The sequence below is a fragment of the Paramormyrops kingsleyae genome, chromosome 14, assembly GCF_048594095.1.
Source record: "Paramormyrops kingsleyae isolate MSU_618 chromosome 14, PKINGS_0.4, whole genome shotgun sequence".
In the NCBI taxonomy this organism is placed as follows: domain Eukaryota; kingdom Metazoa; phylum Chordata; class Actinopteri; order Osteoglossiformes; family Mormyridae; genus Paramormyrops; species Paramormyrops kingsleyae.
The window spans coordinates 27,180,928-27,196,543 of NC_132810.1; the positions used below are offsets into that span (position 1 = coordinate 27,180,928).

The window sequence follows — 15,616 nt, forward strand, 5'->3', positions numbered from 1 at the left end:
CGGGAGCTTCGTGCCCTGGATGTGCATCCCACAAATCTCCATCCACTGCAAGATGCTATCATCAATATGGGCCAACATTTCTAAAGAATGCTTTCAGCACCTTGTTGAATCAATGCCACGTAGAATTAAGGCAGTTCTGAAGGCGAAAGGGGGTCAAACACCGTATTAGTATGGTGTTCCTAATAATCCTGTGTGTGTGTGTGTGTGTGTGTGTGTGTGTGTGTGTGTGTGTGTATATATATATATGCAGGGTTCCCGCTGCCGCTTGTCACTCTCGTCATTGACGAAAACGGAACCCATGGTGATGAAGAAAAACGGCATCAAATCGTCACTCTGGCGAATTCAATTTTCAAATGACGAATTTTGAATTTTTGAAACCGGCCTCGATCACGTTAATTTGAGGGGATCAGAAATCGACCATATTCCCATGAGATCCACCGATCTTAGTTATATGCTTTTAACTCTTTGGGGTCGAGTATGTCGTCGACGACATCGCGTACTTTTCGCGTCTATTTCAGTTTATAAATATCTCGCTGAAAACTTAATGTATAATCATGAAAAAAACGCTGGCTAAATCCGTAATCTGTCTTCTTTTCAAAACGTCCATTGTCGGAAGTATTAAAGTTTTAAAAATTAGGTTAAATCGGCAAAAAAGTAAACCATGTCATCTTACTTTGTTTTACCTACATCGGGGGCGTGTAGTACCGCTCTCACCCGAAGATCGCTATTCACATTCTAAATAGCCGCATTAGCGCGTATTCAAATCGCATTCGCATGGTAATTTGATTAACAGCGCAACGGTGAAACGCGATCCAGATACATCCCCTTCAGCGCCATAAAAGGGGGTTGGGGACGTGGCCAGGTGACAATGGCTCATTCATACACATGAAAGTTGCTACATATTCAATGAAAGGAGCCAGAAATAGTTACATGAGTTAGGTTTTTCTTATTTATTTATCCAAATTAATGTTGCATCTACACCATTTAGTCATCTTCATGTAGCCAAGACTTTGGTGATCAGATATCTGGGATCAAAACAAACTGCCAGCATTGCTTACTATGTACTTTTATAATGTTTCTGCAAGTGTTCCAAACTGCATTTTGCAATGTCTATACTTTGATGTCAAATTTCAAACTTAACAAAAATCTGACATATTTACAATATATATTAAAATAAATATGAGTGTAATGGCAAAACAAATATATAAGAAATAATTTATTTGCCATGAATTAAGTGTGATGAAATGTGTGATCATGCCCCAGTCAGTGAAAGTGTGTTTCCTACCCCTAGGCCCCAGAGGGTTAAATCAGCCTTTTCTCCCATTCCCGAGAGAGGTGCAGTGCAGGCTGCCTCCCTCCCTATTTTTTGGACAAGTGTGTCATAACAGCTATATATATATATATTTTTTACAAAATTAGAGAAATTAAAGTCTGGAAGAAAAAATATGATTTTGTAGTTCAAACAGCAATGCTCATTTATATGTTCGTTTATATTTGAGGACACTACCTCATGTTTTGTGAGTATTCATATCAATTTACTCAATAAAAATGGAAACATTGAAGTAACTGTCTTTTAGTTATGAAAGAAACAAGATCGGCAAAAAAAAATCGAGATCGGCAGGTAAGGTTGCCTAAGGATCGTTGATCGGCCAGAAAACTGCAATCGGTGCACCCCTAATATATATATATATGTATGTATATATATATGTGTGTATATATATATATATATATATATATATATGTGTGTGTGTGTGTGTGTGTGTGTGTGTGTGTGTGTGTATGTATATATATGTGTGTGTATGTATGCATGCATATATATGTATATGTACACTCACCTAAAGGATTATTAGGAACACCTGTTCAATTTCTCATTAATGCAATTATCTAATCAACCAATCACATGGCAGTTGTTTCAATGCATTTAGGGGTGTGGTCCTGGACAAGACAAAACTGAATGTCAGCATGGGAAAGAAAGGTGATTTAAGCAATTTTGAGCGTGGCATGGTTGTTGGTGCCAGACGGGCCGGTCTGAGTATTTCACAATCTGCTCAGTTACTGGGATTTTCACGCACAACCATTTCTAGGGTTTACAAAGAATGGTGTGCAAAGGGAAAAACATCCAGTATGCGGCAGTCCTGTGGGCGAAAATGCCTTGTTGATGCTAGAGGTCAGAGGAGAATGGGCCGACTGATTCAAGCTGATAGAAGAGCAACTTTGACTGAAATAACCACTCGTTACAACCGAGGTATGCAGCAAAGCATTTGTGAAGCCACAACACGCACAACCTTGAGGCGGATGGGCTACAATTACTTCTAGGCCGTGGCATTTAAACGATGCCCAATTGGCACTAAGGGGCCTAAAGTGTGCCAAGAAAACATCCCCCACACCATTCCACCACCACCACCATACACTGACATTCTGACATTCAGTTTGGAGTTCAGGAGATTGTCTTGACCAGGACCACACCCCTAAATGCATTGAAGCAACTGCCATGTGATTGGCGGATTAGATAATTGCATTAATGAGAAATTGAACAGGTGTTCCTAATAATCCTTTAGGTGAGTTTATATATATGTGTATGTGTGTGTGTGTGGATGAAAACTGTTCTCTGAGGTAGTTAATCAGCTTCATCATATTTTTATTGAAAGAATATTTCATCAAATCTAGGGGGAGAGTTACAGAGAAGAAAATTATAATGCTAACAAAGAAAATAAAACAAAAAATATATAAAGTATACTAAATGATTTATTGCAAGCTGTTTAGTTTGGTGGTATTTGATGTTAAAACTCCCAACGGTAATTTTTTGGCTACCTATAGATGTTCCTTAAATCAGCTTCAAATAATGACAGTTTTAATATAAGTAAAAAGTCAAGGTAATTTCAAGGGGTTCTGCAGATTTCATTTAGGTTCACAGTGTAAAAGAAGTAGTCCATGTTTCACGTTTTGCGTGTTGCCAAAATCATTGTTTGAATTAATTATATGTCTTGCACAGCCTTGCCTTCTGTTTCAGGTTGAATGCAGTGGGTATGGTTCATAAAACACTTTTTTAAGGCACCACAGTTGCATTGCCAATGAATGCTAGGTTACAAAAAACTATTTTAACAGGACTCCCAGTATAAACTACACCCACTTCTAGCCTTCTATCCAAATGCAGATAGACAGATAATTTTGTTGTTTTAACGGATACAGATGATCGCTGTACACCTCTAGTACTAATTTGTTACAAGAATCTTTAAGTTTTATTGGACACTAGAGTATAGTCTCTCTTAATTATCCATATTTAAAGAATTACTGTCTGTTGAGATTACATTTGTGAACCAGTTTAAATTAAACTAGAGGTATATAGTTCTGGTCCATAAAGTAAAAATCCAGAAAAAATATTTTGAGTCGAGTATAAATAGTCACAGTCGCAGAGTACTTAACTGGATCTTGGTCTGGACTTTTACTTTCTGGACCTGAACTATGCACGTGAGCCTTTTAAGGCTGAGGTAGGGTTGAGAATTTTGGGCTTCTACTAACTACAGATGCTTAATTAGTTGAATAAAATAATTTTTGTTCAAATTTGTTGAAAAGCCTATAAATGTACCTAATAACTTTTGCCTCCTTCATAAAATTCTATTCCACAGGTTGTGAAGTGACACCAGATGTCAACATTTCTGGTCAGAAGTTCAACATAAAGTTACTGATTCCTGTGGCTGATGGCATGAATGAGATTTGGCTGCGATGTGACACTGTAAGTGTACTCCTAGATACACCCCTCTAAAGCGTGTGAAAGCAGGAAAATATGTGCAGTGTTACACATTGTCTGGGGGACAGGCTACATTTATTGCCTTCAATTGTTCTGGCAAGTTCTGGCAGCAGAACAGGTAAGGGCATACTGAAACCAGTGTGAAAAGTATGTAAAGGCATGAGATTAAGTGTAGAATTGGGGACAATTGAAGACTGGGGTTATTTGTAGAAGATTAACTCGGAAGATGCAGTAATGTAACTTCCAGGCCAGGTGTCAGCTGAATAGCAGACCATACCTAAATGGCGCGGCCTTGTATGCATAGGGTTCTTTTTCCTTATGTATGATTCACAAATTGTATTTCTTCTAATATTTCTCATCCCGTAGCTTCACTAATTGCTCTGATTCCACTGGGAATCAGAGCAATTTGTTTCTGCTTTCCAAGTAAGCTATGCCACCCCACCCAATATTTCTTGGCAAAAAGTGTTTAATTGTGTTTTACTGGTATTGTAATACAAAACCTTGTTCACATATGACACATTGTTTTAGACACAAAGATAAAGATTTCATACAATGGGACAGTGTAGAATCGCAGGTGGGTGGTTTCTAAAAAAAAGTCTTTGCAAGAGTACAAATTGTAAGACCTTTTTTGTTTTGGAGTAGGTTTACATGTGATACATCTGTCAATCTCTGTCTTTTCTATAGGAGAAGCAGTATGCCCACTGGATGGCTGCCTGTCGTTTAGCTTCAAAAGGGAAGACCATGGCAGACAGCTCATATAACCTCGAGGTGCAAAACATCTTGTCCTTCCTAAAGATGCAGCACATGAATCCTGATCCCCAGATCATTGCTGAGCCAATCAATGCTGACATCAATTCAGAATGCCTGGTGTCTCCTCGGTACCTTAAGAAGTACAAAAACAAACAGGTATTGACGGGGCTTGAAGATGCTAAGCTTGCTGTACAGTCTATCTCTCAAAAGTTTGCATATTTCTTTCATGATTGAAACCTTGATTTCTGGGGTAACCTTTTTAAGCTAAATAACTGATTTACATGTTATATTATTACATATTTAGCAGACTCTTTTGTCCAAAGTGATGTGAGACAAATAGCACATTGACTTGATTAATTGAGGATTTTACACTGTATTTATGGAAAATTGAATAGTGACAATTTGGAAGTTAGAGGTCTATCATGTCAGATCAAAATGAACTGACATCTAGTTTAGGCTAGGCTATAGTTGAGGGAATAATTCTATAAGGGGAAATTGAGGGAATTATTCTATAAGGCTGTAATTAATCAAAACGAGAACTGACTGGCGCACCGGCATGGCACGGTTACCTAATCAGAACAGACAGAGAACGTCAGCGGCCCCTACTTATCTTTTAGCCTTCCAGAAGAACAACTACGAACCGACTAAGTGTCAAACATGTGGTTGTCACGTAGACGGAAGGTACCGAGAGAGTGGGGGAGATGCCCAAAGGGCTTTAAAAGCGTACCCCAACATAGTCTGTGCCCCCTCAAAAAAAAGGGGATGCGTGACATCTCTGCATAGTAGCCATAACTATTGACAAAGAGTTTTCCCTGTGTTTAGTTATTTTGTTTCTGATATCTTGGCAGATATTGGTTGATGCAGAATGTCATATCCATAAGTTTTGGTATCATCATTATTACAGGTTTTGGAAAATGTAAATAACATTGCATAATCTCTTCTATGCATTTTCTGCTGGACTTTTGTATTTTTATGCTGGACTTGAGCTGCATATTCAAAAGTCCTTCGTGTCTAGCTAGCGTTTCCCCTAACACCTTTTACTTCATAATAGTTTACCAAAGTGTTTCCTTAATCTAAGATATTGGGAGTGTTCCATGGCAGAGCAGGCAAAGCACAAGCATAATATTTCCACCACTATACCTGAGTGTTGGTTTGATACTCTGTGGTACCAATATCTTTTGTTCATCTCCTTACATAAGCCATTATGTTCAATAGGGCTTCTTTCCAATGATCCACTATGAATTTCTGGTACGTCTAAGCTGATTCCTAAACCTGAAAAAATCCCCAGATTTTTAGTATGTTCTCAGATTTTTGGGCCCTTCTAAATACAATATATTCAAATGTATAGATCATATTTGAACCTAATTTACTACCTTTGGGTGCCTGTGTCTAAAAATCTGTTTGTCCCAATAAGATGTTTAATATTAGATTATGAGAATCATAAGATTAAGTAAAATAAAATTCTTACCTACAGTAGTTTGTAGATGTCATTTATATATTTACTAGGGGTGTAACATTACATCGATATATCGATTAAACGGCAAACGATCCGATGCATCGATGTGACCGTATAAATATTGATACATGCGTTTTTATTTTCTCGCCTGTACCAGTATTGTTTTCATGATCCACTCTGACGTATACATGGTCTACACCAGGGGTGCCCATTACATCGATCGCGATCTACTGGTCGATTGCAAAGTTAGTGTGGGTAGATCATATGGCATAAAAAATAGAGGATGGATGACGTGTTCAACAGCGCCAGCTGCTGCAAGCTACAGAGTCACCTAGTTAGCCTCCAGTTTATTTCTGCTAAACTTAAGAAAGGGTATAAAAATTAATGGGGGAGCTGGACCAAGTAAGAAGCCAAAGACCTACCACTTCCATACGGAATGGGAGGAGGACTTTTTTTTCCACCATGTCATATTCGAAGTGCATTTGCCTCATCTGTTAGTCTACCATTGCTATTCCGAAGAAGGGAAATGTAGAGTGGCATTTTCAGACTATTCATAAAAACTACAACATTAACTTCCCTCCGAAAAGCGAGCTGAGAAATAGAAAGGTGAAGGAACTAAAATCCCAGTTCAGTTAAAAAAAAACGGTATTCATCCCAAAGGGAAATTCTAATAATAAATAATATTTAGTGCTAGGCAATAAAACGATCTCGATTTTTTTATCAATAAAAAATGAGGATGATCATGATGATACACACAGACTATAAAACTCGATCAACCAAGTTTGCTCCGTTTTAGAGAATGCGCTGAGACAGACAACTCCACAACAGCCAATCACCGACGACGTTGTAATTTTGCCCATCCTCCCTTAAAGAAGCAATGGGTGCATTCGACTTGGGTTTAGATCTGTCTGCAGCTGACGCGACGTGGAGCGCGATCTGCCGGTGGCTGCAGGGGTGGAGTATAAACTGACTGCAGGCAAGTCGGACAACTTCTACTCCTTGTAGTCTGCAAGACCTGACTGCAATGGCAGCACTGCCAGAAGGGTGTAGATAAATCTATACAAATATCACCTGCATGCACATTACTTCTTTTACAATAACCAACTCCTGATTAAAACTATTAGCAGTGAATAAAACTATTGTGTATAGTGGCTCTGTGCAAAAAGATAGCTGCCAGGAAAAAGATGAAATACATGTATTTCAAGGATTCAAAGTTTTTATTGTCATGTACAGAGTACAATGCAATTCTTATTTGAATGCCTTCACAGACTGGACGATTAACCAAATAAAGCAGCGCAACATTACAGTAACTAACAATAAATAAACCACTAACTTGCGTGTACTATTAGAACATTTATGTCATTTATTTAAACTTTATTTTACCAGGTAAATGAACTGAAAACCAGTTCTCACTGCTTTACGTGCTTTTTGGGAGAAATAGCAGATAACGCATTGGAACTTCCTGGGATACAAACGTCATGTGTGTGACTAAAATCTTCAGCCAATAAGGGCAAAGTTGTCGTCACGGAGGTGGTTCCAGTTTGTACTGCATGGTCTGTCTCAAGTCGTCTTGCTGTCGCGTGCATTTTGTACCATGTGATATGGTGACGTTTTGCAAGTGCCGGACAAAAAAAATCTAACCATGATTTGGCATTTTTTTGTTTGGTTTAGATACTTTTCTACCTCAGAATTTTAAAAAGTTTTTAAGGGTTATTTTTATTATTATTTTGATTATTACATTATTACATGGAACAGCATTGTGAAACTATAATATTGATAATTATCGATATCGGTCAATACAGGAAAAAATATCGTGATTTTTTTTCCCCCATATCGCCCAGCTCTAATAATATTAAAGAATACTCAATATTTTTATACATAAATATATGTTTTGCATTTTTATAGTAGGTAGATCATTTTGACTTACACCCATGTCATTTATAAGTAGCTCCCAAGCTAGCGTACCTTCAGAGCGTATGTTTAGTACAGCAGGTGCTCATAGCACACAATCTACTGAACACGTTGACCATTTAATTTTTATTTTAAAAAAAAAGAATACTGACATACTTGTTTCACCACAGAAGTCAGTCATGTTGATCTTCCTCATCCTACATGTCTGTCCATGCAATATTTTTTATTTGACTTTATTGCACTTTATTTTACTTGTTATTGTTGTATCCCAGCATAGGGCGAGCGAGTAGGGAACAAGGAATCGGAGTTAGGCAGACGGAAATCCAACAAACGGAGGGGGTTTATTGCAAGCACAGCACACAACACGGGGAAAACTTCAATGACAGATCTGGGCAACAGATTCTAATGAGGACTTAAATACACAGGACTAGACGAAACAATAAGAAACAGCTGGGAACAATCGGGATTGCACGCGAAGTTAATAAGAGGCATAGCACACGAGAGGGTCATATGAGTAGGTTATGACAGTTATGAACATACTTTTGGTTACACTTTTGTATTTGTCTGGAGAAGACTTGATTGGGAAAAAAAAATAATTAGTCACCATGTTAATCTACATCCATCCAAAGTTTTTATTTTTACCTTATTGCACTTTATTTTGCTTGATTTATGGGACATACTTGACTACACTAGATTTTGTTTACACTTCCCAATAAAATATGATAAAATGCTAATTATATTTGCCTTTTTTAATTCATTGAAATGTAAAGGATTCATCATTTCGACTACTATCACCAGTATCGAACTGAATCGAATCGTATGGTATCGTATCATGGGAATTTGTGAGGTATCAAAAAATCGAACTATTGGCTTAAGGAATCGATATTGTATCGTATCGCGAGGAAAGCTGTGATTTACACCCCTAATATTTACTCTCCGACCACCCACACCTTTTGCTCCAGAAGTAATTCTCTTGTGACTACCAGTCTTTGAACATGGTATATCGCTAGACATCTGGCTTTGATCAATATATCTATCAAAACTTACTGCAGGAAGGAAGGGTGTGAGAAACAAATCGATTTTCTCTGGGAATGTATTTCATGAAACTAGCTAGCGAAGTAAATTAAAAGTGAAAAAATTTGGCTTATGACTTTTTATGTCGGACCATGCTGTTCTGATACCATAGTACAGAGGTACTCGATTATTTTATTTATTTATTTTCCTTCCCCCAGACAATTTCATCAGTCACACAAAGGTAAATGTTGCCAATTTTTGCTTGGACAAGTGTTATAAAACACTGGTGCAATACATTTTCAAACCCAGATGCAATAATAAATGTTTGTCAATTTTAGGTATATCTCAGTAATGTGTCAGCGGTGTAACAGACTGTACTCAATCCATATGGACCCTCTCCGTGGGTTGGCACACTTGTGAACCACAGATTAATAGCAAAGTTTATCCATCATAGTATGAAATACAGTCTTACTGTCATTACTTTAAGTAATATTTCCCTAAATCTCAATGCTGTGGCAGTCCATAGAGGACATGCATTTAGGGTAGTGTTGTCACGATACCAAAATCATGACTTTGATACGATACCTTTCTTAAATATTTCGATACTGAAGCGATACCACGGAAAAAAACTAAAACATTAAGAAAATTAATGGATAAACAGATGACAGAACTCAGAATAGAGAACAGAACTTCATTTTAAATAGGACTAACAACATATTTTGTCAATATCAGTCAAATGAAATATAACCTATTTTGTCACGTTGGCTGACTTTCTGATGAGCTTTTAGGTTTGCGTTCTTAACAAACATGGGTAGCTAAGGTGCAACATTGAGAGACTTAAACTATAGTTCAATAACAAATATTATTTTTCTCACATGACTTATTGTTGATATTTAGCTAACTCCTTAGCACTATTTAATTTCAGATCTATTTTATGGAAACAGGAAGTGAACAAATCATAACACATCTTTTAGATGAACTGAATCAAACGAACTGTGTCCCAAAAAAGGGGTTGTCCTGTCTGTGAAAGCTGCAGGATGAAAGGGAAAAAAAAGTCTGAAAGCCCACTGTGCCTATAGTGAATGGTATATAGAATTTGTGTCAGCCACAATTCTCATCCCATTATGTTTGCTGTAAGGGCATAAGAATGAGAAGGAAATATGTCAAAAGACGGGGCCAGACCTGGCATTAATTTGAAAAACACCATGAAGTAAGTTACTCAGTTACCAGAAACTCAGAATCATTTAGTTTATAAACAGTGATGGTCAGAAAGTCCCTTTTATTTAATTAAAGTAATACTGTGATCACTGTCTAAAAAGTGAAAGATACCATGATGATAATTTTAGGTCATATCGCCCACCCCTATATACTTGTGTACTGAAAGATCTGATTCTGATTTTGTTTCAGCCTTAATAGTAATAGGAAGGTGTACTTTGAAGGCTTGTTCATAATGTTTGGGGAAAATCTCCTATTGCAACCATTTTTACAGAGTATAAGATGCAGGTAATTGAAGATAATTGACAGATTAAAAAGTACATAAACAGGTTTCCACACAGGCCTAGCTCCTGTACTATGAAGCGGGGTTACTGACTTATCGGGGTAACTTGATGGATTTAAGGTACCACAGTTTAAATGGACTTCATGTTCGTTCTCTTACATTTTGCCCAGACTTCCTTAAATCTGACAAGTTACCCCAATAAGCCAGTAACTCCATTTTGTAGTACAGGCCACTAGTTCCCAAGTTGAGGTAAGCATTTAACATTCCATTGTATTTAGACTCATGCATAAAAATGCTAGGCAGCCTGGTTACCCTTAAATTATATCAGTCTGATCTTCCAAAATGACAAAACTGTTCACTTCACAGCATGAGTAGGGCGATGGTGGCGCAGGAGGTAGTGCTATCATTCGGCAACTGGAGGGTTGCAGGTTCGAGCCCCGGTTCCTCCTGACCCCATCGAAGTGTCCTTGAGCAAGACACTGAACCCCAAATTGCTCCTGGTGAGCCAGTTGGCGCCTTGCATGGCAGCCTCCGCCACCGGTGTATGAGTGTCTGTGGGGATAGTTACATCGTGACAGGATGCGATGTGAGAAAGATTTTAAAATAATTTTATAATAAGAAAGATTTCATCATTTAAAATAAGACTAACACTGTTTAGGGTACAGTTTCACAGTCAAACTTAACCGAAACAAAAATTTTATCCATAAGAGAAAATACATTTGCTTTCACTAAGATGGACTGCAGTCCTAGTTTTGGTATGTTTCATCTTCGGCTCTGTCCGATTTATAATGAAAGATGGAACATGCTCTTAAATACAGTGGGGCCTTGGAACAAAAAATTAATTTGTTCCAGAAGGCTGGTCGAGCTGCAGTTTGGTCAAGGTCCAAGTTCAATTTCCCCAGGAGAAATTATGTAAAAGAATTTAGTCTGTTTCAGGCTCCCACATGATTGCCTATCTACTTGCATACCAAATGATAAAAGCATTAACAATCAATATAAAACTAATACCTCATTTAATATCCATTTTATCAACGTCCATTCGCGTTAGTGGCTGTGGGCTAAAAGAATTACAATCAAAAATATTTGTTTTAATGCTGGATATGCCGACTGTTGTTTTTTAAAATGTGTGGGCAGGTGGTAGGTAGAGAGCAGGTGGGCTTTAGGTAGCATTGTCAGACAACCAAGAGATTTCTGTACAGTGCTGCCTGACGTAATGTTACAGTACCGTAATGAACTCTAGTTAAACATTTTGTACTTAGTTTAATATAAATATACATAACAATATTTGGACTTCGATCGAATTAATGTCCTGTTTTACACAACATAATGTGGATATTAAAAGGGAGATACGTGTACGCACATGAAAAAACACATATAAAAGCAATAAACGTGAAAATGAATTACAATTTATGAACACTACACTTGTATTGAGGTGAGCTGATGCCATACTGGAAGTGGAAGGTGGAGGGATGGAGGGGTTATTGTTTGGAAGGGGAGACGTGTCTCGATCCGTACAAGTTTTAAGCAGGTCTGTTTTGTTTTGTTGTGTTCGGAATTTTCAGTTGAGTTGCAGCTAGATTTTTCTCATCTGACCCATTTGAGGTCTGAATTAATAGAGTTGCACATGTCTCGACCCATGCAGGTCTTAGCAGGAACAGTTGAGTTCCAAGATTTCAGTTTAGGAACAAGTTGAAAAAAAATTGACAGACCCATTTGACATCTGAGTTGATAGAGTTAATAGTTAAGAGGCATTCTAGTTCCAAGGTTCTACTGTATTTATTTTCCGGGGGGGTGGGTCTTCCAGTGTGTCCCCTATTTCCAATGCCCCTCCTATTATGACAGTATGCTGATGTGTTCTTTCAGCAATTATCTTGAGCAGCAAATTAAAATCAAATTAGTGTCTTTCTGAAGAAGGTGAATGCCTTTCATTAATGTCCATTTATTTATATGGACAAGTCGATTTAAAGAATTTAGAAGTGTAATTTTGATTGAACTAAAGATGCTAAAGATATTAGTTTAGCTTAGTTGAGTAAGTACAGGGGGGTCTGTGCCTCTGTGGGTTAGGAATCTGTTTCCATGTCTGATAGGTGACTATAACAAAACCTCTGGCAGGCAGAGAACTCGTAACACTGCTAGTGCATTGATCACTTAACCCAGAAAAACAGCTGACCCAAGGCTTTGTTGTCACCTGTATATGTCTGTCTGATAGAAGACAATTTTGGGATATCCATCCATCTATCCTTTTAATGTAACTGCTTGCACTATTCAGGGTTGTGGGGGTCTGGAGCCTATAATATGGGATTTGTGAAAATCAAATAATTCCTATTTACAATTAACCTTCCATCACCTCCCTAAACAAATAGATTTCTGCACGGATCCTGGAAGCTCACCAGAATGTAGCCCAGATGAGTCTCATTGAAGCCAAGATGCGCTTTATCCAAGCTTGGCAGTCACTGCCAGAGTTTGGAATTACACACTTCCTGGCCAAGTGAGTCTTGCATAAGACACATTTATTTATATGCCACTTTTTGTTTCTTGCATGGTAACAGAATCAAATGAAATGAATGATGTTTGAAAATGAAATTTCAGATGACCGATTACCACTGGAACTTGCAAACTTTTCAATGATCAATTTTATGTAAATAACATACCTCTTCTACCTACTAATTACAGATTTCAAGGAGGAAAAAGGGAAGAGCTCATTGGAATTACCTATAATAGGCTGATCCGTATGGATGCAAGTACTGGTGATGCCATTAAAACATGGAGGTTCAGTAACATGAAGCAATGGAATGTTAACTGGGAAATTAAAATGGTATGCTGCTAAAAGCATGTCAGTTTCATATAGATGTCTTGGTATATAGGATGAAATGTTGCTACTTGTATGCTGATCTTATGTATGCGTTACTTAATCTGCAGGTCACAGTGGAATTTGCTGATGAGCCCAGCCTTGCTTTCATCTGTGCAGAAGTGGACTGCAAAGTGGTCCATGAGTTCATTGGAGGCTATATCTTCCTTTCCACTCGTGCTAAGGACCAGAATGAGAGTCTGGATGAAGAGATGTTCTACAAGCTGACTAGTGGCTGGGTTTGAAATTCTCCAAACAGGTTGTGGTTGGTCTTAGGGTTTTGGATGCATTCTTTTAGTCATGGCTATGCTATTTAAGCCTGAAGTTTCCTGCATTGATGCTAACTTATATTTGTATTAATGCTGGGATTTTGCTCAGTAATTTTCCCCACATGCCTTATGAAGTAGTAATCACACATGCGCCTTTGTCTGTGTCACAGAGCAGCCTACGGAACCTCCCCCCTCCCCACACACACACACACATGCACACACACAGGTCAGTTTTCATATGAAAATAATTTCAGCAGCTTCTCTGGTGAGAAATGCATAATGACTAATAAAAAAACTATTTAGTTTTTTACTTGAGCCTTTCTTCATTGCCCATCTGTGCATCAATTTTTTAAGTAGGTGAAATTTTAGTAATAGAATTTGACACAGTTATGTCAGTCTTCTCCTTTGCTAAACAAATCCTTAATATTTGTGAAAAATGTCGTTTGCTGTGTTGCGCTGTCACCACATTCAAAAACAGCAGTAGGAGTTAATAGTGGAGGAAACTAGGTGTCCAGTTTCAGGATTTACAGGGGGTTTTTTTTCTCTTATCCATATGAAGTAATTTTGTAGCACTTCTATATATTTTCTTAGGTTGTTTGAAGTCTCTTATTGAAGAAAAACACAGTATTGGTTTTGGACATGCTTGGTTTTAATTATAATTTTGTTTAACACTAAAATGATTAATATGCAATTTTTATTTGAAAGGCCTTTTGGACTTACACAGGCAATATAGTGGTAAGGCCAAAGAAAGTGTTTGTAGAAAACGATCATGTTTGTCTCATCAGTTTTGTGGTGTATCTAAAGTGTGCAGTGTCCTCAGTGCTATACCATGAATCGTGTTGTGAATAAGGACTGGTCCCTGATTGTCCACTTATTTGGCTGCCTTGCTTTTTCATATTCAAACACTATATAGTATTATTCAGTTCCATGTTATTTTTATGCACTAGTAATAGGTCACAAAAACTTTAATATGCAAAGTCCATTACTCCTTGGTATGAAGGAATGCAAATTAAGTGTTTTGTAAGTAATGTTTAAAACACAAGTTTTATAAAATTGTACAGTTGTCATTGCTGCCCTTTTTCTGTTGTGTTTTCCCCAGGAAAAAGCCATCTGTCATTACCATTATATACTTTTTAAGAATGTTTAACATATATTAAAAATATTGTTTCAGACTCCAAGTAAGGGGAGAAAATCTAATTTTAACACTGATTTCAAGCTCTCAGGACTGCTGAAAAGAGCTTAATTTACTACTTTCTACTTACCATTATTTTCCTCAATTTAATTGTACTGTATGCATGTCTAAGCAGTCCAGTTTTGAAGTACACTTATATTACAATGAATTCTTACTCGAGTTTGTATGTATTCATACTAAACCTATATACAAAATGAAGGCTGTCATCACTAAGGTCTGGAGACAAGTTGCCAAGCTTTGCTTTTGAGTCTCCTCTTTTTATCTTTGCCTCAAATGTCTGAAATAGCAGTGCATGACCTGCTGTTTTGACTAAAAAATGCATTTATTTTAAAAATAAAAGTTTTTATTTAAGCATTGCCATGACTGACACGATTTATTTATACTTATGCAGTCTTTATTTTTAATGATAGTATGGTAGTTTGTAGATAATATTTTGTGTTGCATAATTTCACTTTTAATGGAAGGTAAGTATTGGTAAAATTGTTTGATGCCAAAACATTAAAACTTAAGCATGATTTACCGACCAAAGTTGCATGTATGCGAGTGAGGGGATTAGAAGAATAACATCTACTCAAGCATTAAGGAAAAGCTGAAATTTCACTTCTACCAAATTATTGAACCCATAATTACTGAATCATACTGTTTAAATATATTTCTCTTAAATAGGATTTTATACTTCACTGTGTACTCATCTGTGATGTTATCTGAAGTATGATATAACACAACTCCCTAAAGTGGTAATACTGCAATGAGGTTATTCCCTGGGTGCTTGGAGTCACTTGGGAAAACAATTAAAAGTAAAGAGGCAGTATTAGACCCTACACAAACCATATTCCACAAACAAGAGACTAGGTCAGCCCACCAAGTAAATTGGCCCAGCTGACCACTATTAACCCTAAACAATAGAACTGCCTATTCCATGTTATCCAT

General features: G+C 37.3%; 1 protein-coding gene across 4 annotated transcripts in view; it reads left to right on the forward strand.

Annotated features, from left to right (window-relative positions):
• LOC140578351 (fermitin family homolog 2) overlaps nucleotides 1-15,042 on the forward strand; it is a 119,699-nt gene extending 104,657 nt beyond the window's left edge. For all 4 annotated transcript variants that reach the window (XM_072698915.1, XM_072698912.1, XM_072698913.1 and 1 more), the window contains 5 exons: nucleotides 3,627-3,733; nucleotides 4,433-4,654; nucleotides 12,741-12,865; nucleotides 13,051-13,192; nucleotides 13,297-15,042. In XM_072698915.1, the coding sequence (XP_072555016.1) occupies nucleotides 3,627-3,733; nucleotides 4,433-4,654; nucleotides 12,741-12,865; nucleotides 13,051-13,192; nucleotides 13,297-13,470 (770 nt within the window). In that variant the 3' untranslated portion in view covers nucleotides 13,471-15,042. The remainder of the gene's footprint in view (nucleotides 1-3,626; nucleotides 3,734-4,432; nucleotides 4,655-12,740; nucleotides 12,866-13,050; nucleotides 13,193-13,296) is intronic.
• Nucleotides 15,043-15,616: the final 574 nt, after the last annotated feature.